Source organism: Stenella coeruleoalba, assembly GCF_951394435.1.
Source record: "Stenella coeruleoalba genome assembly, chromosome: 20".
Lineage (NCBI taxonomy): Eukaryota > Metazoa > Chordata > Mammalia > Artiodactyla > Delphinidae > Stenella > Stenella coeruleoalba.
This window is the reverse complement of record NC_137166.1, coordinates 45,290,860-45,317,489: the sequence shown is the minus strand read 5'-3', so window position 1 is coordinate 45,317,489 and position 26,630 is coordinate 45,290,860. Positions and strand designations below refer to the sequence as shown.

General features: G+C 47.1%; 1 protein-coding gene across 1 annotated transcript; it reads right to left on the bottom strand.

Annotated features, from left to right (window-relative positions):
* SPINT2 (serine peptidase inhibitor, Kunitz type 2) lies at positions 1-26,630 on the bottom strand. The gene is made up of 7 exons (XM_079906528.1): positions 26,269-26,630; positions 7,709-7,879; positions 4,412-4,465; positions 3,114-3,167; positions 2,387-2,548; positions 1,991-2,026; positions 1-662 (listed from the first exon to the last, which is right to left on the bottom strand). The coding sequence occupies exons 1-7, from the start codon at positions 26,372-26,374 to the stop codon at positions 496-498; spliced, it is 750 nt and encodes a 249-aa protein (XP_079762654.1). The 5' UTR covers positions 26,375-26,630; the 3' UTR covers positions 1-495.

Sequence of the window (26,630 nt, the reverse complement as noted above, 5' to 3'; positions counted from 1 at the left end):
TGAAATTTATTTTAAAAGGGAAGGCCATTTTTATTAAACTTGTACATTTAACTTTCTTCCTTTCAGAATCCTAATTAAAAAAACTTATGTTTCTGCTTACTTAAAAAAAACAAACAGAAAACAAACAAAGGAAACTATTAAAACATCACTTTTGTGATGGGAAAGGAGGCAACAGGATTCAACATAAGCTAAGAAAACTATACCTGGAGCAAAGAAATAAATTGAAGAGGAACCGACTCCGATCTAGGGCTAGAACATCTGCAACGTGCACAGCCCTTCACTAAGAGAATTTCCAAAGCAAACCCATCCCGGGAGACCAGGGAGCAGCCCTCTTACCTTCTGGATTAACAAACAGGCCAAAAGCCCTAATGATCGCGCAAATACAGACAAATCACTCTATTTGAAAAAGCACACGTGTTCGACACTTGTCTCTCCTCCCTTCGCAGATTCTCTTAACAGGGGATTGAGGAGGGCAGCCCCTTGGCGACAGGGCGTTCACAGGACGTAAGTGTTCTTCACCAGGTGCTCCTTGTCGTCCCCAGAGCTCCAGACAGTACGGAGGGTGCGCTCCTGGTTCCTCCGCGCCACCCTGATCAGGCAGACCACGGAGGCTCCCAGCAAGAGGAACAGGACCATCACGAACAGCCCTGCCAGGACCACCACTGTGGATGAGAGAGAGGCCTCAGAACCAGCAGGACGAGGCGGGCCATAGCCAGAGTGTCCACGTGGGCTTGGGAGGTAGACCAGCAGCCCTTGGGCCAGACGTCCCCCCACCCCAACCCAGAAGGCTCTGGAGAACTGACACTGCTTGACAGGAAGTCCTCAAGGAGAGTCCCTACAGTCTTGAGAAGTAGGTTCCTGAAAAAAGGAGGTGCTATGCTATGTGCACATGGACAGAGTGGCTCCTTGTGTTCCTCCTTTTTGAACAAAAAATCCCCACTTCAACTCTGTACTACCCTGCCACCTCTCTGCGGCAATCTGTACAGGAAAAGCACACACCTCCGGTGTGTGTGTGCAAACACACACCCCCCTCCCCCAACCAGCCACAGAGAAAGATGTGGCCCTGCAGTTGCCTGGGGTGGCTGCCTGTGGAATGAGGGAAGGGCAGAGGCATGGGTATATTCGGAGCAGGGCCGGGAGGGGACCCTCATGCTCCTAACTGCCCAGGTAGATTTAATAGTGGTTGCCCCACTGCAGTCCCACTGGTCAGTTAAGATGCTTTTTCTTCAGGTGGGGCTCCACCTAAGGAATGTGGCCTCCTATGGCAGCTACCCGGCTCCCTCTCCCCGCTTGGCTGCAGAATTGGACAGGGTCGATTCACTCTCCATCTCCAACCGTCCAGATCCTTATGCCTGGCAAACCAGGTCCCAGTTTCATTTCTCTTCTAAAGCAGAGCAGACACACAGGCCAGGCCTGGACTCCTTAACAGGGAAACAGGTGGAAAGAGGCCAAACCAGTGTGGCAGGTCTTTTGTGCAAACACTACCATCCATGATTCAGGCTCAGAATCAGAAACAAAAGCTAGAGGAGGCCTAGCCTCCTTGTCAGACCAGACTGCTTGGGGACAACAGCACTGGCTGGGGCCATGCTCCACCCACACATGACAAGGGCTTTCCACCTTCCTTTGTCATCACCCATGACCAACTCTGTACACCCCATGGCAGTAAAGTTCCCCCCCAAAACCTGGAGTTAGTCCCAGGCCTGCGTGCAGCAGATCCCACACACCTCAAACAGGAGGAGGTGGCCCCAGTCACCCCCAGGCTGCCTAGGCAGAGGTGGCCTCACTCCTAACCCGTTTATGTACACTGTACAGTGGGACAAACATCCACCACATGTTCCAAGCTGCCTGGCTGTTCTCGTGCAGAAACACGACTTTCTAACAAAACGATGTTTACAGTGAAGGATGATGTGTCCAAGACAACATGAGCCTGCAAAAAACACAGCTGAGCTTAGTCAAGGCAGGCAGGTGGAGGGGGCAAGAGGCCGTTTACCTTTAGTGCGGGGCAGGGCAGGATACAACTGCTTGCCTGGAAGAAAACACACAACCCTGAAGTCAGCTTTCAGCCCTCCTCCCCTCACAGCTGCAGCCACCTGAGGATTCCCCTCAGCCCTGGGCCTTCACGCTCTTTCTGAACGGCTTCTTCCAGCTCTTCTGAGGGTTCTGAGACCTTGCCACCCCAGTAGGGACCTAGGACACATGTGCCCAACAGCTGGAGCCACAGCCCACCCCCTTCCCCACCAGGGAGCCAGAGAAGACTAACGGCAGAGTCCAAATGACAGCATTTCCAAGGCCTTCATTTTAGGGATGAGGAAAGGGACTGGTGTCCTCTCGGGAGGGTTCATCTGCCCATGGTTGTTTCTTGGATTTAGGAGTCAGGGAGACTCACCGAAGCAGCGCTGCATGCACTCCTCCTTGGAGAGGTAGCTGTTTTTATTGCCCCGGCATCCGCCGTAGATGAAGTTATCACAAGAGTTCTTCTCGGCATTAAAGTACCAGCGTGGGAAGGATGCGCGGCAAGGCCCAGTGATGGCCTTGGCAGTGCAGTGTTCTGGGAGTGAGACAGCCCAAGGGATACAAATTAGCAGGGCCCAGGAGAGGTGAATGGAGCTAGAATGCTCCCAAGCAGTCATATGACTGCCAGCCAATGGGGAAAACATCTCTCTGTTAAAAGAAACTTGGCCATTACAGACGTGGCCATTCTGGCCCACATTTTCAGATCTCTTTCTCTTTATGGCCAGACTACACTGTTACGGAGGTTATTCTATGTCAGTCACTGTTGTAGGCTCTACATGTGTCAACTCGGTCTCTGAACTTTCAAGAGAGGTCTGAACTAGGCCCCTCATTTCATAGTCAGGGACTCTGAGGCAGAGCTACAGTATCCCGTGGGCGCAGCTGGTGGGAGGCAGAGCCTGCACGCCACTGCTGCCTCTCGAGCAAAGCTTCCCAAGGGTGTGCTGTGTCACATCCTGCTTCCTGCTGCCCCAGGGCATCCTCATGAGTCCTAACACCTGGGAAAGGTCGGGAAGCCCTGCTCTACAATACCCTTAATGGAAATCCTCAAGTGTGTCTCAATTCCCAATTAAGTAAGAAAACATGTTTTTTAAAAGTTATACCTTCATAGTTGAAAATATCACTGGACAGGTCATCAGAATCCTGCCTTCTGGGAACTGAAACACAAACATCCACGTCAGGGAGGCTGGAATGGACACAGGGCACGTCGCCTAGCTGGGGCTGAGTCTAAAAGGGCCTACTGAGGTACCTGGAAGGGAGTGGAGCCCCTCTCTGTGGGCAGCTTTGCTCCATCACCTCCCAGTCCTAATGGGCTCTACGGCACACACAGAATGAATGCCGGATGGGGAAGCCTGCCTGTCACCTCAGGGGTTACTATGGAAACTAATCCCAGCCACAGTTTCTGGGGTGATGAGGAAGACCACAGGTGTCCACTCTCTGACACAGGGAGGAGGGTCCCTTATTCTCTTGGGGGAATTTTCTTCTGAAACAGGACAGAAACCAGAGTTATGATGCCAGCGCCCCATAGCTCTGCATGACCTTACAGAGGCCAGCTTGGGAATAAGCAATGAACCCAGGCAAAGCAATGGTCAGGACAGTCACAGGATTCCTAGCCTCACTCTCACGTGGGTGCTGATGTCAGAGTCGAAGGACCAGAATCAAGACTGCAACCAGTGTGTGGCCAGTGGCTGACTGGGGGCCATCCTCAAATGGGGTAGGGGGGGACTCTCTCCCTCCACAGCAGGTCTCACCCAGCAGAACCCACTGCCTGGGGACTGGCCTTTGGGAAAGCTGGACTGGACTTACGAGTGCATCTGAACCACTCACCCCCGGCTCCTGATGCAGAGTCCTTTAAGCATAAAGGAGGAATGGGGCAGCTGCTGTCAGCACTACAAAGCAAGCTAACACAAAGCTCCAGATCAAGAACTGCAGTGGGAACGGAGGCGGGGGTGGCAGAAGACAGAGGACTCTTAGCACAGGGAGGGAGATGGACAGCAAGGACGACACGGAGCAAAGGAGATACAGCAAGCAAGGAGGTGGGACAGGGCAGTGAAGACAGCACGAAGGCTGAGGCCAGGGGACTGGAAGCCAGCCCAAAGCGGGGGAAGGGGTCTGAGCCACATGCAGCAGTAGCCACAATCCCTTATCCCCCAGGAGGAAGCTGAGGTCAGCCAGGAAGCACTGTAGAATCCCTCAGCCCTCTTGTCTGCTGAACTCCCCAGCGGAAGGATGCTGGCCAGGAGCCAGAAGCTGGCAGCCCAGGCAGAGCCCCTGTTCGCCAGTTCTGAGTAAACAGAACCAGGAGGTGGAAGCCCTTGTACAATGCCCAAAGTAAAAATGTCCTTTCACATTAGCCATCTGGATGGCCCTCATTCCATCCTGGGTCTTTTTAAGAACTTACCACTTGGTACAGAGGAATCTGCTCCATTCCTGGACAGTTCATTGATGGTGTTCACTACAAGAGGACAAATAAACAGCACAGTGAGAAAGTGTACCTCCAAGATCGCCTGGTGAAACAAAACAAGCTGTATCCCTGAGGAGGCTTGGTCCTGTGTGCCTCTCACAGCGACTCCCATTTCTCCTTTATGTGGGCCCTTCAGTGCACATGCTGGACCACAAACCTGCCAGAACTTGGAAAATAAGGAACCAAGACTGCCCTTGTGGGTTAAATTTTAAGATCAACCAGCTGGGAATCCGAGCAAAGACGTGTGAAATGACATTATAAAAAGACAGAATGGCTTCCAGGGCCAAATAACCTGTGGAACTGTATTAACTCACCCAATGAATTAAAAAAGTGAAGGGCGTGGGACTTCCCTGGTGGCGCAGTGGATAAGACTATGCGCTCCCCAGTGGTTAAGAACCCGCCTGCCAATGCAGGGGACACAGGTTCGAGCCCTGGTCTGGGAAGATCCCACATGCCACAGAGCAACTAAGCCCGTGCACCACAATTACTGAGCCTGCACTCTAGAGCCCATGAGCCACAACTACTGAGCCTGCGTGCCACAACTACTGAAGTCCGGGTGCCTAGAGCCCGTGCTCCGCAACAAAGAGAAGCCACCACAATGAGAAGCCCGCGCACTGCAATGAAGAGTAGCCCCCGCTCGACACAACTAGAGAAAGCCCGTGCAGCAATGAGGACGCAATGCAGCCAAAAATAAATAAATAAGTAAATAAATAAATTTATTTTTTAAAAAAAGATGCAGGTGTGTTAAAAAAAAGACTATGCGCTCCCAATGCAGGGGGCCTGGGTTCAATCCCTGGTCAGGGAACTCGATCCCACATGCATGCTGCAACTAAGAATTCGCAGGCTGCAACTAAGAGTTCGCAGGCCACAACTAAGGCGCCCGTGTGCCACAACTAAGAAGCCCACCTGCCACAACAAAGAAGCCTGACTGTTGCAACTAAGGAGCCCATGTGCCACAACGAAGACCCGGCACAACCAAATAAATAAATAAATATTTTTAGAAAAGTGAAGGGTGTGCTCAGCACTGTGAATGTACTTCATGCTACTAAACTGTGCACTTAAAAATGGTTAAATGCTAAATTATACGTTATGTGTATATATATATATTTTGTGTGTGTGTGTGTGTGTGTGTGTGTGGTACGCAGGCCTCTCACTGTTGTGGTCTCTCCCGTTGCTGAGCACAGGCTCCAAACGCGCAGGCTCAGCGGCCATAGCTCATGGGCCCAGCCGCTCCGCAGCATGTGGGGTCCTCTCAGACCGGGGCACGAACCCGTGTCCCCTGCAACAGCAGGCGGACTCTCAACCACTGCGCCACCAGGGAAGCCCACGTTATGTATATTTTATCTTGCACACACACAAAGCTAAGAGCGTGGGTGCAAGTGCAAAAAAGGGAGCGCTGGCAGGGTCCAGGAGGGAGGAACCCTCCCTTGTGCAGAGGCGTGGGGCTGGCCTAACCTGATGCCATTACACATTCCCATCACAAACCAGCTCCTCCAGTTCTGCCTCTCCCCTCATCAAGCAATGTTCTGGGAATGTCGCTGAGAGGTTTGCCTACACAAACTAAGGGTGAAGGCACAGGGACAGAAGTGTCTGGTCCCTTTGGTGGTTCTGGTTCTCATTATAATTAATTAATAAACTGGCATTCTCGTTATCATTTGGTTCCCCACAGAGCTTGCCTGCCTGGGAGAAAATATGTTGGCAAAGAGAACGCCTCAGGAGCTGTGCAGTGCGGCCACGCTCGGATGCCAGCAAATGAGCTTTCCGGGACGTCAAGGCTGGGGCCAGACTCTGGCTTGACCTCTAGGAAGATAGATAGCTGTCTGCCTTCTCCCAGCAAAACACTACACCCTGTGGCTCCTTGCAGAGACATCCCGCCTTAATGCCCACTGTCCACTGCTTGTGTTCTTAGAACTTAACTTTCCCCCTGAGAAACCAAGGAGTAACCAGAACGGCATGTACATTTGCTACTGTCAACTCCTGACTGGAAAAGGACAGAAAAGGTAGCAAAAAACACTTCCCCTTAATTCCTTCCCTGACACTGGATCACAGCTGATGGCGGAAAACCACATACAATAAATGGTATTTTTCTCCATCACCATCTGGTAAGGTTGCCAGTTGCCCCCCCCCACCCTGCCCCAAAACAGACGAGGAACTCATCTGTACAATCCAAAACTAATACCAGCCACCTCGGCTCTCCAAACACTTGTTGAGTGCCTTCCGGGCACTGGGCACACAAAGATCAATAAAATGTTCCTCAAGGCACTCAGTCACTGCTGGGCTTGTGTGTCTGTGCATTATGTTTTAAACCTCAGTTCACAGCCAAGACCACTGTTGTCTTCCTCTCTTTACACACAACTTTAATAAGCTTATCTGATTTCTGAATGCAGAGTTCAAAGCCAAGAGAGATTACAGCCAGTGCGGTGAGCACTGAGGGCACCAGCACATTCTGACACAGAATCATAATCCAGAGTCCAAACACTGACATCAAGCTGTCAGGAAAGGATGCAAGAAGTCCCGTAACAATGTTAAGGAAATCGCCAATGAAAATCTTTGACGGTTTGGCTGGCCCAATCTGCGGGTCTCTGGAACACCTAGGAAGGATCAGGCCCCAGAGGGCCAATATCGCACTGCCATCAGGTCTCAAGGAGTCCCTCGAGGCTCCGTTCAGAGCCAGTGCACACTGTTGTGGGGCTTTAGGTTTTTATTTACACTGGGAGGCTCTCAGGGTCAACATTATCTTGATTCCACAGAGTCACTCACGAAGGCTGAGAGAAGGATGGATTCCAGAAGTATGTTCTAGTTTTAACTTGATTCATAACTTGGCTGGCTGGGTGAGCTCCTCAAGTCATTTGTCCCAAAGGTAAAAATAACCCAAATGCCCAGGAAGCAAGGAGGGCAGCCCATCTGAGTAGACCTGGAGGACTCTGCTCATACCAGGCCTGGCGTGGGACCTGCTCTCAGTAGTGGGAGAAGGGAAGTTGGGGAGAAGACGCAGTCATGTCACCCCTCCCCTGGCTCCAGTCTGCGGCCTACTCTCCCCTTTCTGGGAAGAGGAGGGAGGATACCGCTGTGAAACCACCGTGTGGGCGACCTTCACACTGTGCCTGTTTCTTCTGCTTTTAAAAACGTCTCCCAGTTTCAGCAGTGAAGAACTAGCAAAGAGCAAAAGGCAGCTATGTCCCAATTAATAAAGTGTCTCTAGATAATAAAACTTCCCCAACAGCACTGTCTTACCTGTGACACCAGCACACTTTGCAAGACACTCCTCCTTGGTCATGTAATTATTGTCATTCCCTCCACAGCCTCCATACACAAACTGCTGGCAGGATCCATCAGTGACATTGTACCACCACCTAGGGATGGAGGCCCGGCATTTTCCCACACTCTTCGAAACTCGGCAAAAATCTAAAACACAACCAACCAGAGACCAGTTAGCTTGGCAGGGCAATTCCGGCAAGACAGAACATGCACAGACCTGTAGGAGAAGGCCCACAGCTTTCCAGAGCCCCAAGAGGAGAACCAGAGCCTTAAGTTTCAGCACAGTTCCTCTGTGAGCTGTTTCTGAAGTGTCGCCATCAGGCCTACCTAGTGATTCCTTCTTTGTATAGGAAGGCATCATCTAACAACAAAGACACCAACCCACCAGACTGAACTGAATTTCAGTTGCGTGTTGATTTGGTCCCTGCCCCCATTATCAAACACACACACATCCAGTATAGAAAAAGGACTTTCAAAGGCAAAAAACCAGACTGCAGGATCCTTCTGGATATGTGCCCGTCTCACTGGGCCAAGGGGAGCTTAGCACTGAAAGGCCAGAGCTGGGACTTCCCTGGTGGCACAGTGGTTAAGGATCTACCTGCCAACGCAGGGGACAAGGGTTCGAGCCCTAGTCTGGGAAGATCCCACATGTCACGGAGCAACTAAGCCTGTGCACCACAACTACTGAGCCTGCACTCTAGAGCCCACGAGCCACAACTACTGAGCCCACATGCCACAACTACTGAAGCCCACGTGCCTAGAGCCCGTGCTCCACAACAAAGAGAAGCCAGCGGGCTTCCCTGGTGGCGCAGTGGTTAAGAGTCCACCTGCCGATGAAAGGGACACAGGTTCGTGTCCTGGTCCGGGAAGATCCCACATGCCGTGGAGCGGCTGGGCCCGTGAGCCATGGCCGCTGAGCCTGTGCTCCGCAACAGGAGAGGCCACAACAGTGAGAGGCCCGCGTACCGCCAAAAAAAAAAAAAAAAAAGAGAAGCCAGCACAATGAGAAGCCCGTGCACCACAACAAAGAGTAGCCCCCGCTCGCTGCAACTACAGAAAGCCTGCACGCACCAAAGAAGACCCAAAGCAGCCAAAAATTAATTAATTAATTAATTAAAAAAAAAAAATGAAAGCCCAGAGCTGGCAATGCACGGTCAGGAAGGAAACGCACGGCCTGGTGCTCTTAGCGCCCCACAGAAGGACCTTTCCTAACTTTTCCTGTCTACTCTCTGCCAGGATAGGCCACTTCATAGTCAAATTACCACAAGAGCCTCAGAAAGAAGCTCCCTAATGTTAGTTCCCCCAACTGCCAACCTTCCAGAGACAACTAAGGTCACTCCTCTGCTTCGGCGCTTATGATGGCTCCCCCAATCTGAGCACACCAAGATGGGTTGGGTTACAAGGTGTCCTAAAATCTGGCCCCACTCTAGTACAAGGAAAACAGAACAATGTTACAATTGCAGCCAGACAGATCTGCCTGCAGAAGGCCTAGAAATCTGCTCTCTCTTAAAAAGGGACAGATAAACAAGTGCTGGAGGTATCACCTGCACTAGAATGAAACTTTCTCCTGGAGGAATCAGGAGGATTGAAAGCAACTTGGAAAGGGAGTAACTTGACCATGTGATTCAACGTGTGCTCTGCACCACCATATCACCCCCTCCTGGCATCACGAGTCCACATCACCTCTCCCTACACCCTGGCCTCCTACATCTCTGCCTTCTGGCATCAGGGCATTCCACCCTGCCCTGGGCCTAGCACAGGGTGCTTCATAAACATCTCAAATAAAAACATCCTAGGGCCCAAAACTTGGTTATATGCTGTCATTTACTCCTCCCTAGTTGTTTTCATGTTTGCTAGGTTTACCTCACCAACTAGGGGATACCTTTCGAAAGCACAGAGAGCAGGATTTGTGCTTCTCCTGAGTCTCCCAAAATACATCACAACGATGGGCAAGAAACCAAATGTTGCACAAAACATCTATCTATGGACAAAAAAGGTTGGTGCTATGCAAAACAAACACCCCAAGAAACTCACACACACACCAATAAATCACAGGTAACTAGTACAGCAGAAAAAGCATACTCTGAAGTAAAAAAAATGCTCTGTTAATTTGCAAGCAACCGTCAATGAAACCACCAGTTAGAAAGTATCTTATCTGGGGACCCCTGGTGGCACAGTGGATAAGACTCCGCACTCCCAATGCAGGGGGCCCGGATTCGACTAGATCCCACATGCATGCCTCAACTAAGAGTTTGCATGCCACAACTAAGGAGCCCACCTGCCGCAACTAAGGAGCCCACCTGCTGCAACTAAGGAGTCCATGAGCCTCAACTAAGATCCAGCACAACCAAAAAAAAAAAGTACCTTATCTGGATACTTCATATGAATGGAATCATACGATATGTTCAGAAAAGGCAAATCAATAGAGACAGGAAGTAGATTAGTGTTTGCCTGGTGTTGGGGGTGTGGAGCGGAGAATGACTGCAAATGGGCACAGGGATGGATCTTTTGGGGCTGATGGAAATGTTCTAAAATTGGATTGGGGGGATGGTTGTACAACTCTGTAAATGTACCAAAAGTCATTGGGTTGTATACTTTTATTTATTTTTTTTGTGGTACGCGGGCCTCTCACTGTTGTGGCCTCTCCCGTTGCAGAACACAGGCTCCAGACGCGCAGGCTCAGCGGCCATGGCTCACGGGCCTAGCCGCTCCGCGGCATGTAGGATCTTCCCGGACCGGGGCACGAACCTGTGTCCCCTGCATCGGCAGGCGGACTCTCAACCACTGCGCCACCAGGGAAGCCCTGGGTTGTATACTTAAAACAAGTGATTTTATGGTATGTAAATACTTTACTAAATCAGTTTTTTTTTAAATAGGCCCAGGCACCTTTTGTCCATATAACACATCAACCAGAACCAGCTGGGTGTGCACCTGGAACAGGTATTTTTGACAATGTGCAAAGGTCACAAAACAAACGCAATCAACAAGGCCCAGGGAAGACACGGAAGGAGAAGAGTTCTTTGGTATATATTTCTGCCCAATCCACATGGCTGTCAAATGCCAGAGGCAGCACTGCTAAAAACAAGACAAGATGGAGAGGACCCACACGTGATCCACTTATGATCCCAAACTGAAAACAACATCAAGGCGGGAGCACCCCACTGCTGCCGAGGTTTGGCAACAGCCTATCCAATGCCCTGCCAAGCTGAGAGCCCTGGGGATCATTGACTGCTTTGTGTCCTTGCTTCCTGAGCAGCTTCACGTACAATCTTTTAAACAAAAACCCTAAGGGGGGAATTGTACACTTTAAATGGGTCAACTGTACAGAACGTGAATTATGTCTCAATGGAAACAAACACCTGAGAGGGGCCAAACAAAGCTCAAGCCAGCCAGGTGGGAACTGCCAGACACCACAGCAGAGAACGCAGCAGGGCGAACACAGTATAAAGGGTGAGAACTGGGTGGCTTTTCATAAGCAAGGGTGCCAGATACATTCTGTGCAGGTATAGAAGCCTGAGGGTGCATAGAGAGGAAGAGGGAAAAGCTCATCTAGGGATGGAGGGCAGTTACGTTGGTGAAGTAAACACTGCACAGAATCTGGCCCTCATCTTTGTAGGCTCAGACAGGCACTCTCAGTGCCCCAGAGCTGATGAGGCACAGGGATGCTGATCTTACTAACAAAGCACACAGGAGGATACTGAGAAAATAACTGTCCAGCGGGGCGGATGTGTACCAACATACCACCTCGGATAGCAAGCTGAAATGGAGCAGGTGACTTGGAGTCACAGTAAGGAAGTTTTCCATAGGATTCCTGTGAACTTACCCTCTACTGGGATCTACCACGCAGACTAGAGGCTTGCAGCAGACAGCTCGGGAAGCGCTAGGTCAAGAGAGCACAGTCAAGGTCTGCCTCTGGAACACTTACTTTTCTGACTTCCACCACTGACCAATGCCTCTTCCTGACTGGACCATTCTTTCTGTAGATGTGATGGTTCCTTCATTATAAATTTTGTGGGCCTCAGAGGCTATTCTGTCTCAGACGGCTGCTCATATCTGCTGTCAATGATCACACATTGATCTCATAGTTTAAGTTTCAGAAGCAGCCTTATTTTCAGTTTCAGGTTGCTTGGGTGGGGTAGGAGGGGATGGGGGTGACTTCATTTTTGTCCCAGGAGAATTTAGAAATGTCTCTTTATTAGGAGAGAACCTGGACTAAAAACACAGTATATCTGAAAAGACAGAATGCTGACAATTGTTGAAGCTGAGTGATGGTCTATGGGCACTCATAAAACTGTTTTCACTCCTTTGTGTACATTTGAAAATTCCTATAATAAAATCAGAAAAAAGCTAATCTCTTTATTTTGTTTTTATTTTTTTAAAATTGGGGTAAAAGCTGATCTTTTTAAAATAAATTTAATTAGAGTAAAAGAGCTCTAAGGAGCAGATTAGTTGGCCAAAGCTAGGTTCAATTAAGATGAAATTTAACCACACACTTACTGTGTCAAGACAGAGTCCCTTCTCTGAGTATGGAGGCTTCTTGTCAAATGGAGAAAAGTCTCATTTTGTCACATGCTTTTACTAACTAAACTGCTTTTAAGCTTCCATCATATACATTTTTACTCCCTAGGCTTAAGGAAGTAATCTCATGAAAAAGGATTTTGTTTTTGTTTGCTTGCTTGGTTCGTTTCAAAGGAGAGAATGTTCCTTTAGGAAACACAGGCCACATGTTGTTCACCTCACTCCAAATAACATCAGTGCATTTTCTCTTTTGTTGTTCTCCAAAAATCTTGTACAAAAAGCCAGAAATACTTTAGTATGTAAGATGACTTCCATGACTTATCACCTTCCTTAAAAAAACTTCAGGGCTTCCCTGGTGGCGCAGCGGTTGAGAGTCCGCCTGCCAATGCTGGGGACACGGGTTCGTGCCCCGGTCCGGGAAGATCCCACATGCCGCGGAGTGGCTGGGCCCGTGAGCCACGGCCGCTAAGCCTGCGTGTCCGGAGCCTGTGCTCCGCAGTGGGAGAGGCCACAACAGTTAGAGGCCCGTGTACCACAAAAAAAAAAAAAAAAAAGTCAAAAAAGTCAAAATACTATACTTTGGTAGACCCAGCTTAAAATCAAAATGAACCAAAATGCAGAGCATGACTTATTTCTTAACACCCCATTTCATTGCCTTCACTAAGCTTGATGCCAGGCACATTCTATGCACGATTTCTAATAGTCACAATAAAACTGTGACTCATGCAGTAACACCCCCACCCCTGCCCTTTACAAAGCAGAACACTGAGGCTTTGGGTAGGTTAAGCTAAGCAAGCAGCAGACCTGTATATGAATTCAAATGGGTCTGATCAGAAAGCGCAGGCACAAACAAAACGACTCCTTGGATGGAAAGAAAGAAAAAAACCACTATAGTGACAGGCAGTGGGAAAAACATGAAACTGAAGTTGCCTAAAAGCCAAAACATTCCTCAAGGCTTCATCACAACTGGAGGGCTCACCAAGGCCAGGCCCTCTGCTATGCCTGTTTATGGTGACACTCAATGACAGGGTCATAAACAGCCATACCAAAGAACTGGCCAAGGCTGAGGGGGACTCGGTTGGAAAATTTTCAGGAAGTTATTCCTTAATAAATAACTGTTCTTATTAAGAGATGACGAAATGATATACTGGTCTCAGAATAGTTTTGGAAAACATTCATGAAAAATATGTTTCAAGTTCTATTTCTGTGCTCACAAATGCTAGTGCAAAATTAAATATGTTCTATAAGTTTTCAAAACAGAATAAGAAAAACAGGGAAAAGCTGAAGGGCACCAAATTTGGATACACTTGCTTCAGAATATGGAAAAATGGAATTCCTGCCTTTCAGAAACAGTAACATTCTCTTGGAAAAGTATTAAAAATGGTTAAAATCACACATTATCTGACATATGAACCTAAATTACAAAACCCTGGCAGGCATTTTGAACACTGGCTATTACAAAATTGCCAAACAGACCGGTCTTTGTCATAGAAAACAGGTTTCTCTGGTTCTAAAGTTGCTTGAGCTTTTTTAAAATTTATTTATTTAATTTTGGCTGCGTTGGGTCTTAATTGCTGCGCGCAGGCATTCTCTAGTTGCGGCGAGCGGGGACTACTCTTCGTTGCAGTGTGTGCGCTTCTCATTGCATTGCTTCTCTTGTTGCAGAGCTCGGGCTCTAAGGTGCGCGGGCTTCAGTAGCTGTGGCTCGCGGGCTCTAGAGCGCAGGCTCAGTAGTTGTGGTGCACAGGCATAGTTGCTCCGCGACATGTGGGATCTTCCCGGACCAGGGATCAAACCCGTGTCCCCTGCATTGGCAGGGGGATTCTTAACCATCGCTCCACCAGGTAAGTCCCTTGATACACTTTTTACTCCTGTGGGTGCTATAAACTGAAGAACACCAACTTCTTGCCTCACTGTATACTAATAAGAAAGCCCTGGATCACATCACAAGCTGGGAGCCACTCATGAAATGGTCCTTTTCCTCCCCTCATCTGTTTTCTCTAGAGCGAAGGTCAGTAAACTTTTTTAATGATGGGCCAAATAGTAAATACAGGCAGAATAGTGTGAAATCATGCAGAGCAATGGGAACAATCATGATTGTTCCATGACCTTTAAAATGAAAAACTGTGGGCTATAAATGTATAGAATAATAAAAATAAATAAAATAAAATGAATATTTATTTAGTACACTATAAGTTAAAACATTAGAAATTTGAGAATTGGGGCTTCCTTGGTGGCACAGTGGTTAAGAATCCGCCTGCCAATGCAGGGGACACGGGTTCGATCTCCAGTCCAGGAAGATCCCACATGCCGCGGAGCAACTGTGCGCCACAACTACTGAAGCCTGCGCACCTGGAGCCCGTGCTCCGCAACAAAAGAAGCCACCGCAATGAGAAGCCCGTGTGCATCAACAGACCCAACACAGCCAAAAATAAATAAATGAAATAAATAAGTTTATTTAAAATAAAAAAAAGAAACTTGAGAATCGAAGTGTTTAATCTTCTTTGTAAATAAATAAGTCACCAAGAGTAGTCTATACAGTGCTTGTGAAGGTCTTTACTCATATAACTCATGATACAGAGCAAGAATCTTTTCAGTTCGCCTTAGTGAAGTGTCACACCTCTTTCTAGGTTTGGATCAGCTTCCAACATTTTATCCTTTGCTCTTTCAATGACACAAAATTGCTGAGAGTTGCTTGACTTTTTGTGGAAGTTTCTGCCAGCATTACTTCCACTGGATCATCCTTTTTTTGTCACAACTACTTTCCTCATTTCTGTCGATAAGCTCCTCTGGCTGCATATCTGGCCTCAAATGGCAAGCAGTGTCAACATTCCCACAGTTAACGCATTCTTCTATCACTCCATTTATGTTCAATTGGAATTTCCCTTCCAGCGTTATCACTTTTTCTCTTTGCTACACTTTGGTGCTTTTTTTGGCCAACTTCCTCTAGTGATTAACCATTTTTGTAAACTGTCATGTATACTGGGAAACAAGGAAGCAACACAACTACATGCTTTGCTGTGCATGAACTGAGTAACAGATGTGCAGTGACCAATCACTATGCATATGTGTAATTTACACAATGATTTGTGACTGAAGAGCTAGTAGCTGAAACTTGTTCTGTACCCAAGTACTCACAGTTAATATATTGTAGTAACTGAAATCTGTGCATGTTGAAAACTGTGCAAAGCATGGACTGCCTTTCTTTCAAGCTTCACGGGTCACCTAGCCTAACTATTCAACTCTGTCATGGTAGCATGAAAGCAGCCTAAGGCAATATGTAAATGAACGACCATGGCTGTCATTCCAATAAAAATTTATTTCATATAACTTTTACGCCTTAAAATATTCTTTTGATTTTTTTCAACTATTAAAAAAACGCAAAAGCCATACTTAGAGTGTAGGCCATATGTAGGCAGTGACTACGAGCTGCAGTTTGCCAATCACTTCTTTAGAGAGTGTTGCTAAAAACACCCTGCTCAGATTTTCCACACCCCCCACCCCATCATGTCACAGAACTCAGCAGTCCTACAGGTGTGGTCAGATGCTATCACATAGACTCCTAGGGCTCACATTTCTATGACAACACTGACCACGCCTTCCTCAGGTTAATCCTTTGCCAAAAATGCTGCAGCACACCCTTCCATCACTAAAAACAGCTCTACTCTTTTCATTAAAGCCACTTAGAATTCTAAGGATAATGGGCAAAGGGAAATGATTTGCTACAATAATCCTCAGACATCTGAAAATACTATTTTATACAAAAAAATAGGAGAGCATACAGTTCATTCCTCAGTAGCAAAAAGCAAACAAGGAAGAATCAATTAATTCAAGAGTTTCAAAGAACAGGGGCAACTATTACCACATCCACAAAGGGCTTGGTGCGCACAGACCTACAATAACTGAAAATTCACCACCAGAACACCCTGTTCATGCTAGTGAAATAACTTGTGAGACATCCACATAATCGAATACTCAGAGCTGTTTAAAATAGACAACTGGGGCTTCCCTGGTGGCGCAGTGGTTGAGAGTCTGCCTGTCAATGCAGGGGACACGGGTTCGTGCCCTGGTCTGGGAAGATCCCACATGCCGCGGAGCGGCTGGGCCCGTGAGCCATGGCCGCTGAGCCTGCGCGTCCGGAGCCGCAACGGGAGAGGCCACAACAGTGAGAGGTCCGCGTACCGCAAAGAAAATAAATAAATAAATAAATAAAATAAAATAGACAACTACGTATGTGCTGGTATAGCAAAGTGTCTGAGAGAAAAAAAGCAAAAGAATGTTTTACATATTATGATTCCTTTTTAAATTTTTAATTTAGATATGAATCTATCTTTAGGGAAAGAGACTAAAGGAGGGAGAAGCTTTTCCAGTTTTTCTTTTCCATCTGTATCTTTTAGTAAAATTTGAGTATTCTAATTTTGTGAATTCATTACTTTTATTTTCTTTAAGGGTTTTATCTGGAGAGTGGATTATAGTCATCACTTTTGTTTGCTTAAATTTTTCAGTTAAATTTTTCATGGTAAATAAAACTGAATGTACTAAATTCCCTAGTATCTTGAACAGTAGTAAGCAACAAGTGTGTGGTGAATAGCTAATATATGTAAATAGGGCGATCATATAATTTATCCTCCAGATCAAGACACTTTTCAGAGTGAAAAGGGGTATTCTTTTTTTTTTTTTTTTTTTTTTTGCGGTATGCGGGCCTCTCACTGTTTTGGCCTCTCCCGTTGCAGAGCACAGGCTCTGGAGGCACAGGCTCAGCGGCCATGGCTCACGGGCCCAGCCGCTCCGCGGCATGTGGGATCCTCCCAGCCCAGGGCACGAACCCGCGCCCCCTGCATTGGCAGGCGGACCCTCAACCACTGTTCCACCAGGGAAGCCCGAAAAGGGGTATTCTTAATAGTTACTGTGGGAAACACAGTGGCATAAATTGGAACCCTCCAAGGTAAACTGAGCTGAGTAGCCATCCTACATAGAAGGCACCCACTGGGAATGTAGTCCTTGACCTCCAGGGGTTTACAATTAAGTTAGAGCCACAAGACTGGCTTGGATAGAAGAAGAAAAAGAAAATCACCCAAGGTAAAATATTACAATCACACCCTAAATTCAAAGAGCTTGTAAGCCACACAAGGTACAAAGGAAATGAGCAAAGGCTCTGGTATAGGGAAGTGACACAATAAGGAAGAGTCACTTGGCAAAAGTGTGCAGGACAGATGAGAGGACAGGGCCTGTAGGAAGCTGTTCTGGTAAAGGACCAGTGTGTGCAGGAATTCCTGGCTGCCTCTTACTAGCCCACTGTCTTGGGGGGGGGATGGGAGGCAGCTTTCCTAACCTCCCTGCACACCCATTTCCTCATTCATAATAAGGGAACAATAATACATGCAACAAAAATGTATAAACCTCTCAATAAAGCTGGAAAATGTATAAACCCAGTATTCTTCAATTCGGCAAGCCCCATATTCTCTGATTTAGGCCTGGCTAATCAAAAAAAAGTGCAGATTTTAGAGGCTTAGAGTATCTAAATCAGACTCTTGGGGGGCTTAGGAAGATAAGGCAAAGCTCTGATTATATACCTATCATATCTGTGACATAATTAGAAATATGTATTTGGTCTCTCCCCGCCTGCCCTTCCTGATACAGAGCTCCTAAAACCCTTGTAATTTCCTGAGAGCTGGAGCATGTTCTATTCTAATGTTCGTTCTTGGACCCATGTTTCTGACACAAGAACTAAAACCCTGGCAATCTCTGGAGTAGTACGATTGTCTTTTTGTATGCCAATGAGATGATAGTGGCTGGGGGAGCCCTAGAAAGCTTCAGGGTGGGGGCTGGGGGAATTCCCTGGTGGTCCAGCAGTTAGGACTCCTCGCTTTAACTGCACAGGGCCCTGGTTGGTGAACTAAGATCCCACAAATCTTGTGGCACGGCCAAAAAAAAGGATGGGGGCTGGTTGCCAGAAAAACCAAGGCAAGATTAAAGGGTTGGACCTTTCAGCCCCACCCCCTATTCTCCGGGGAGGGGAGAGGGGTGGAATATTGAGTTAATAATCAATCATGCCTATGTGATGAAGCTTCCATAAAATACCCCAATTGAAGGGGTTAGAAGAGCTTCTGGTTGGTGAACACATCCACGTGCCAAAAGGGTGGCTCACACAAGGACAGAAGGACAGAAGCTCCTACACTGAGGACCCTTCCAGACCTCTGTCTTCATTTAGCTGTTGATTTGTATCCTTTATAATAAACTGGTAAACGTGTTACCCTGAGTTCTGTGAGCCACTCTAGCAAATTGGATCCAAGGGGGTCATGGCAGCCCTTGATTTATAGCAGGTTGGTGAAAATGACAGGGGACAACCTCGGACTTTGACTGGCATTTGAAGGGGGCAGAGGGAGTCTTACGAGACTGAGCCCTTAACCTACAGGATCTGTGCTCACGCCCTGCGGTTTCAGAATTGAGTTAAATTGCCAAACACCCAATCCATGTCTGCTGAGAACTGCTTGATGTGGAAAAACCCACACATCTTGTATCAGAAATATTCTCTGTAGTAAACAGGAGAGTTTCCTCTTTAAAATTCCTTCAGGTTACAGTGAAAGCTGAAATGTTAGCAAGAGAACTAACTTGAGGACATTATAAATACAACTCAGCCCAAGTTGAAGTGAAGGCCTCTCTGTGTGATTTGTACCCATTCTGGATCTACTTAGTATAAAAATGTTTTTTGACAAGTTTGTTAGCAATAAGTCCCATTTTGTGACACCTAGATTTTTGTTTCCTGCTGTGGAATGCACCATTTATTAATCTTGAGGTTATCTTGACCATGGCCTGTCTGGGAAAGGGCATTTGCTCAATGTAATTTGAATTCACTGGTGAGTAATAAAGTGGGGAGATTCAGCTGGCTTTCCCTCCATAGGTCCCACTGAGTTAAACTCTGTGGACTTGCAGATGCATTTCTTAAAAACAATTCAAATGGAAGGGACTTCTTTGACACAGGGAACAATCATTAAGAGTGTTGTGAAAATTAAAGGCGTTTTTTTACTCCACTATAAGGGCTTAAAACATTTGGCACAAAGTTTTGAGCAAGTAGTAGATATTATATTTTTATGAAGACCAGACTACTGTAGGAACAGTGGGAATGAAGATAAAGAGAAGGATGACACATTTCACTAGTAAGTCCAACTGAATGTGGTGACTGACAGGATAGAGGGGATATGGAAAACCAAAGTACAAACTCAAGTCAGTGAGTTGATCAAACCAATCCAACCATCACTCCTTCCCTATGTTTTTCTGCTGTGCAACCACCTGCCATGCCTGAAGACACAAAATTCCTTATCTTCACCTACAGTAAGACAATGGCAGACTATCACAGAGATCAAAGTCCTGCAACACTACAGTATCAGGAGATTAAGAGGTCGGAGACAAGAAAATAAGAAAAATTATGCCTTGGTTACCCATTTGGACTTCAAGTTATCTTTTCACCAAGGAATGAGAGAATATTAAAGTTCTGTGTGAGTGAAGAGGTACTGAATACCAGGGAGGCAGATATTCAAGGCTGCTTTAATTCTACTGTGCCAAATTCCGAAGTTGACATTTATTTTACAATCAGTCTTATTTCAAGGTGATCTACAAATCCAGCTATTTTGCTTAGTTGGATAGGTTCTACATACTTGAAGACTTCTGTTTCTAGTACAGAAAGCCACTAACTACCCACGTCCTCTAGGTTGTGGTGCCGGGAAGTTGTCGTTATTAGGATAAGTAATTCAGAAACTTTAAAATAACCCCTAGGTGTTTATGAGGAAAGAACATTTACAATAACAAATCCAACTTAAATTATAAGGCTCATAAAATCTTGTTGTTTTAGATATATAATCTTGGCATTTTAGATATAAAATATTTAGATTTAAAGGTTTACATTCCATAAACTATCAGCACAATGCAAACCACCACCCCTACCCACTGTCACCTCATACTCATCACTCAAGCAGGACTATAAATTCTACCCTTACCTAAATTCATAACTAGAATCACAGTGCTCCATCTGAATAATTTGTAAGAAAGGGCTTCCCTGGTGGCACAGTAGTTAGGAATCCACTTGCCAGTGCAGTGGACACAGGTTCGAGCCCTGGTCCGGGAAGATCCCACATGTCACGGAGCAACTAAGCCCATGTGCCACAACTACTGAGCCTGTGCTCTAGAGCCTGTGAGGTACAACTACTGAGCCCACGTGCCACAACTACCGAAGCCCGTGTGCCTAGAGCCCGTGCTCCGCAACAAGAGAAGCCACCGCAATGAGAAGCCCGCTCACCGCAACTAGAGAAAGCCCGCGGGCAGTAACAAAGACCCAACGCAGCCAAAAAAAAAACCAAATTTTAGAAAAATGTCCTAAATGTTAAAAAAAAAAAAAAATTTGTAAGCAAACAGTAGCTTCAAAGTCTTTCATGGAATTGTCTGTTAATTCACATTCAGGGGTTCTTAACCTTTTTTGAAAAATGGACCATTTTCAGGAACTGATTACAGCTAACAGGCCCTCTACCTAGAGCAATGTTTCTCAACCTTTTTTTCCATTATCACCCCACCCCAGGAGCATTTGTAGACGTGTTTTTCCTAAGCACCACACTAAATTTCAATACCACAGACATATATCTATCTATGTAGCCCTTTGAAAGGTCAAAAACTATTATATCTAATATTATTTCATCCCCACCCCCACCCCAAACACGCCCTAGACTCTAAATGACTGACCCTGGAATAAACATGGACAAAGTACCACATATGAACTCAGGAACTTCAGATTACGGGGCTTCTGAGGCCAGGGACCCAGGACCCCATTGATGAGATCCATCTCAAACACTTGCCCTCATTTCTAAAATGGCTTTCCAATAATGAAAAATGTGCTTCAAATAAACTTCAAAGTAACTAACTCCAAAGTTCATGGGCCTCAGCATCCAAGTTCCAGCACTCCTTCATAAGTTTTCAAAAAGGTCTTGTCAGAAACAAGTGAAATGACATTTGTGACCAGGATCACACAAGGACATCCATAATCCATACACTAATGCTTCTGGGGTCATTTGCAAATTCCTCATTAGTCACGTGATCATTGGGCCACCAAGGCCTCCTGGGGTTAAGTCATTTCAGTGTGACCCCTGCAGGGTTCTCTCCTGCCTCACATGAATCACAAGCTACCTCACCCCTTATTTGGCCTGTCAGTCTCAGGACGTGGCACACGGAGGTTTGGCTGCCTGGCCAACTACCTGAAGACAAGTCTGAATGTTGTAAATTACTCTGGGGATAGGTAAAATGAGAAACAGGTTGGGGGCTGGCTTTCTCTATTACAGGCTGACTTCTCAAATACTGACCAGGGCAAAGGAATGTTTCTGGTGGCAAGGGTCCACTTTCCCTCAGTGGACCTACAGGCAAGCCCCTCAATGTTCTTTAGGTATAGTCACCATCTGAGCCTCAAAGGCCATGCTTTTAGTACTAAGCACACCAAACCTTACCTTACTTTTTTCTTTTTTTTTAATTGAAGTATAGTTGATCTACAATGTTTCAAGGTATACAACAAAGTGATTCAGTTTTTTATATATATATATATTCTTTTTCAGATTCTTGTCCATTATAGGTTATTACAAGATATTGAATATAGTTCCCTGTGATATACGGTAGGTCCTTGTTGTTTATTTTATATATAGTAGTGTGTATCTGTTACTCCCAAATTCCTAATTTCTCCCTCCCACACCTTACTTTTCTTTATAGTACTCATCACCAAGTTATCTATTCATTGTTCATTTATTTATTGTATTATCTTCTTCTCATTACAATGTAACTGCCATGGATTGGGGCGGGAGGGTGTCATCTGTTTCATTTCAGTGCTTTGTTTCCAGGGCCTAAAACTGTGCCTGGCACTTGGCAGGTGTTCAATATGTGCTGAATAAATATTTTAAACTCTCCTGGAACGAAACTGTCTTGCCTGCAAGTTAAACAAGTGCCTCTTCTGTGAAGGACAAGAATACAAGATGCTACTTTGGAGAACTCCCAGCTGATCACCAACACCAGCTGCACTTTCCCTCTTACCTGTCATCTTCTCTTTGGCTACTCAGTTTACAACTATCCATGGGGGTGAGGAGAAGAAAAAGGAGTGGTGACTAATAACATGCTTCTTGGAGATTTACTGGAAAGTTCACTCTTTCAGTCAAAGTTCTGGGGAAACTAATTAATCGAAGAGGTTGATGCACATGGAAGATCACTTCAAAGTGTGGTGGAGGCTCTCACATGAATGCTGCTGCACTTATCTCCAGTGGAAATTCCCAAGAACAATCAACGAAGGGCTACGGGCGAAGGAACCATTAACACAAGTTCTGATGCCCAAGGAACCACTAGCACAAGTTCTGATGCATACGTTATCGGCAGCAGGAACCACACTTAACTAACCACTCCTAAAAGGAATATTTGAGGTTCTATTCTGAAAAGGAATATATTATCTGCCCTTGTATTGATCGAAATTGTGTATTTGGGGGCACTCCAAATACCAGGACTTATCACCCGAGAAGAGATTAAAAAATCATGCACATTTGTGGCCACCTGATAAGGGGTGTTCCCTAACAACAATAACACACATACACACACTCACTGCACTGTACAATTTATAAGTAGCTATTATGTTTTATCTACCTTTGTTTCCTAAATGGGGCATACTCTTAACATGGGAGTCACAAGTCTTAGAAGATACAGAGGGCAGGCCAAGTGAATAAATACAGGCTGAGAAAGACAGTCTTCTTTGTCCTTCCCAAAAGAAGTACTTGGCACCACCCCATGGGTGCTATGTGGGAACACTGGACTGGCACCGCCAGATCTACAAATTTTTCAGGCAAAGCCAAAAATAAAAATATTTCATAAAAAATTATCAATCCTGGAAACTGTACAAGTCACATAAAGCCTGTTTGAGGCCTGCTGGGAACAGCCAGTTTATAATCTCTACGTGCTTCCATGCAGACTAGCACTCTCCCTGAATGCTACGAACACCTGAACACCCACAGAAGTATCAGCTTTCCCCCACCTCCATCTGCAAAGGTCTGGAGTCAGGACACTTTGCCAAGCCTCCAAATGTCCACTGTATCCCACACCCCTTCCTCTCTGCCCTCCACCACCCAGTGCCTCACCAACATTGTCAGTCTCGAGACCATGTGACACTCCTATCACTTGCTTATCACCACATCAGCCCCAGACTCCAGTTACCCTTCATCACCCTGTTTTGTCAGCATCTCCCTTCCCCCAACTCCTGGAGTCTCTGATACTCATGGCCTATCTTAAGCAAAATCTCTCATTTCTTCAATCTCTTCTCTGAACATTCTTGTCACTTTCTTACTCTAACTGAACCCAGCTCTCCCCTGAAGATATAGCTTCTCTTGTGTCCTTCCAAGTGGGCACTGCTTCTACACCATTCCCCCTCCACCCTCAACACCCAGTTATGAATTTCATCATCAGAGTAAATCGTATCCCACCTTGTGGGTCATTTGCTGATCCAGGTCACTACTCCTCACTTCTCCATGATTTTAGCTCCTGGCTCACTGTCACTCCCGCTGCTGCTCCTATCATCATTCTTGGTGATTTCCATATCCAGATAGGCGATCCTCCAACCACCCTGGCCTCTTGGTTCCTAGACCTCTTCTACTTCAGTGATCTTGCCCTCCCTGCAGCCGCTCCCTCCCATGGTCACACCTAGACCTTGTCTCAATAATTGCAGCCTCTTCAGAACCTCAGTTTCATGCATCTCCCTCACTGCCCATTGTATCCTAGCTTCCTAGTTCAGTCTCTTCAAAATCTCAACTCCAACAATCCACTGGCCCTACCACCTTTCCACTACCCCTCAGCCCCCTCATGTCTTCACACAGATCATTATGATCACCCCGCTATACACATTCACTACACACTTCCCCCGCTCCACCATACTCATCTGGAGGTACCTGTGCAGCTGTGTGTGGCTGGAGAAACACCTCCCTCTTAATGGATGACCTTGCTTCCTGAGAAAAATCAAAGCAATCAGAAGGGGTGGAGGGATAAAAACTACCTCCTGCCTCAAATTAAGCTGTTGAAACCTTTCATACAAACAGAACTTCAGATAAGCAAGGGCATTAGTTCACCCAGCCAGATAGGAGTACTTCTGAAAGGTCAGTAGGTCCAGCCAGCTGCAACAGCTGGGGAAGCCCCTGGGAACAAACAGAAAAGGCCTCTGCAGCCCGACCTGGCTTTGTCAATTACTATTGTGTGACCTTAGGCAAGATCTGTAACTTCACCACCACCGCCAGGTTGTTGCAAGGATTAAGTGATGCACAAGAGCTCAAAGTAAGCAACACATGTTAGCCCCAAACTCAGTTTTGATAAAGTCCCAGGCCAGGTAACTGGAAGGTATATCCTAACATAATTAATTCCCCTAAAAAAATCCAGAAGGGCTGACAAATTCTAGTTCAGACCACAAGAATGATCAACACCTGCATTCCTAATTCCCTGGAGCTGAGTCTCTCCCCACTGGCTCTTAACACTACTCCCCACCCCACAACTCAATTTTTCCTCTCTGCCTCAGGCATAGGGAAATTAACAGTCTTCAGAAGACAGCACAGGTGATGACTTGGTGCACACACATCCTGCTTTCTTTCTTTCCGTCCAAAATGCTGGCCTGTAAAGCCACCTGGCTCCTGCCTATTTTCCCCACTTGGCATCCTCCTCCAATCCCCCACCTCTCCCGCCCAACACACTCCTGCTCTAGTCACGCTGTCATCTCTTTTCCTCCAGTACCACCAAGCTTGCTCCAGCCTCAAGGCCTTTGAACTCCACTACTTCCAGTTGGATCCTGAAGCCTCTGTGTCGCTGCCACTTGCTCATTCTTCATGTTAGACCTCAGCCGTCACTGTCCTGAGACCTCCCCTGACAACCAGAGCTAAAGTGGCCCCCATCATCTTACATCATCCCTGTTTGTCTACTTCACCCCGCTCAATTACGTCTTAGTAATTTAATACTGCGGTGAATGCTCTTTATTTGAATGTTTACTCCCTGTCTCTGTCTATCCCACTAGAATATAAGCTCTCTAAGTGCAGGGACCTGGCTTGTCTGAGTCCCAACTGTTATCACTGCTGCCAGCACTGCCCCTGACACATAACAGGGGCTCAATAAATTTTGCTGAACCAACGAATTTTTCTTTCAAGAGGTCTATTTTCAAAGCCTCCTTGTGGCTGTCTGAAGCAGTAAGGTTAGACCGACACTTGTTCAAAAAGACCTTTCAGGCCAAACTTCCACAGAGTTTAGAGGTTTAAACGGAGCCTTCCCCTCCACCAACCTCTAAGGACCAGGCCAAGGAATCCAAGTCCAGCTTCTCAATGCCAATATTCTTCTTATACCAAGAGGCTCCCCGCCTTGCACCCTGACAAAGTTTTTCCCCCCCAACACTTTTGCTTTTCTTTTCCTTCCTTTGGATATCACTGAGAAACACCCTTCTTCTTGGAGGCATTCTGCTGCAGCTGAACCAGAAAGGTTTCTCAGGAGCCTGCTGTCCAATATCCAAAAAGGTGGGGGTGAGGGCTTCTTTCCTGAGGCTAAAACGGCCACCAGGTCACCGAATCCAAGCCCCGCCCGCTGCGGCTGGCCTCCCTGGACTTTCTTGGAACTTTTCTCTGCCAGGAAGAGGCTGGTCTTCTGTTCGGCCCCTCACCTCCTTCCTGCCACAGGAAGGGGCACTGCCGCTCTTCTTGGTCAACAGCGCTAGTCTCCTCCCTCATTCACAGGAAACTTTTCCCAGGCCGGGCTCCTCCGCCTGTCCTCACTCCCAAGGGCTCCCAAACCTCTTTCCCAAGGTTCAGTCTTGCTACACACCCTGAGCTTCACCAAGTCGCCCCCAACTTCCTCCCCCGCCAATTCTCCCCGCTCAGACCCTGCCCAGGGCCTCCTCAGACCCCCACTTACCCCCTCGACCCTGCCCCTGACGCCCCGCCTTCGGCCTCTCAGCCCTCCACAGCTCCCAGGAGACCCGCCCGGGCCCTCACCTTGGACGCCACTTTCTTCGTCGGCCGCCTCAGCCCCGGAGAGGAGCAGCGATGCCAGCAGGGCGAGGAGCGCCCAGTACCGCCTCAGCCCACGGAGCTGCGCCATGACTGGCTCCAGCGGTCCGCCCAGGCGAGGCCTCGAGCTGCTCGCCGTTGGGGTCTCGCGATCAGGTGCGGGAAGACCCTTGCCGCGCACGCGCACTGGAGCGCGTCGCGTTCAGGTGTGCGCGTTCCCTCGCCGCACAGGAAGTCTCCGGGAAGCACCTTTCTCGGTCCTTTGGTGTGCGGACACTCTGCCTCCTGCGCCCACGATGCTTTAGTTCGCTCCTCGCTTGCCCCGGACTCCCCCCACCCTTCAGAAC

Coding starts and splice junctions, on each gene's coding strand:
- SPINT2 (XM_079906528.1), bottom strand. CDS start 26,374: ATGGCGCAGCTCCGTGGGCTGAGGCGGTACTGGGCGCTCCTCGCCCTG. Junction 4,466..7,708: donor AAAGTGTGCTGGTGTCACAG/GTAAGACAGTGC, acceptor GTCCTCTTGTAG/TGAACACCATCAATGAACTG. Junction 2,549..3,113: donor TGATATTTTCAACTATGAAG/GTATAACTTTTA, acceptor TCTCACTCCCAG/AACACTGCACTGCCAAGGCC.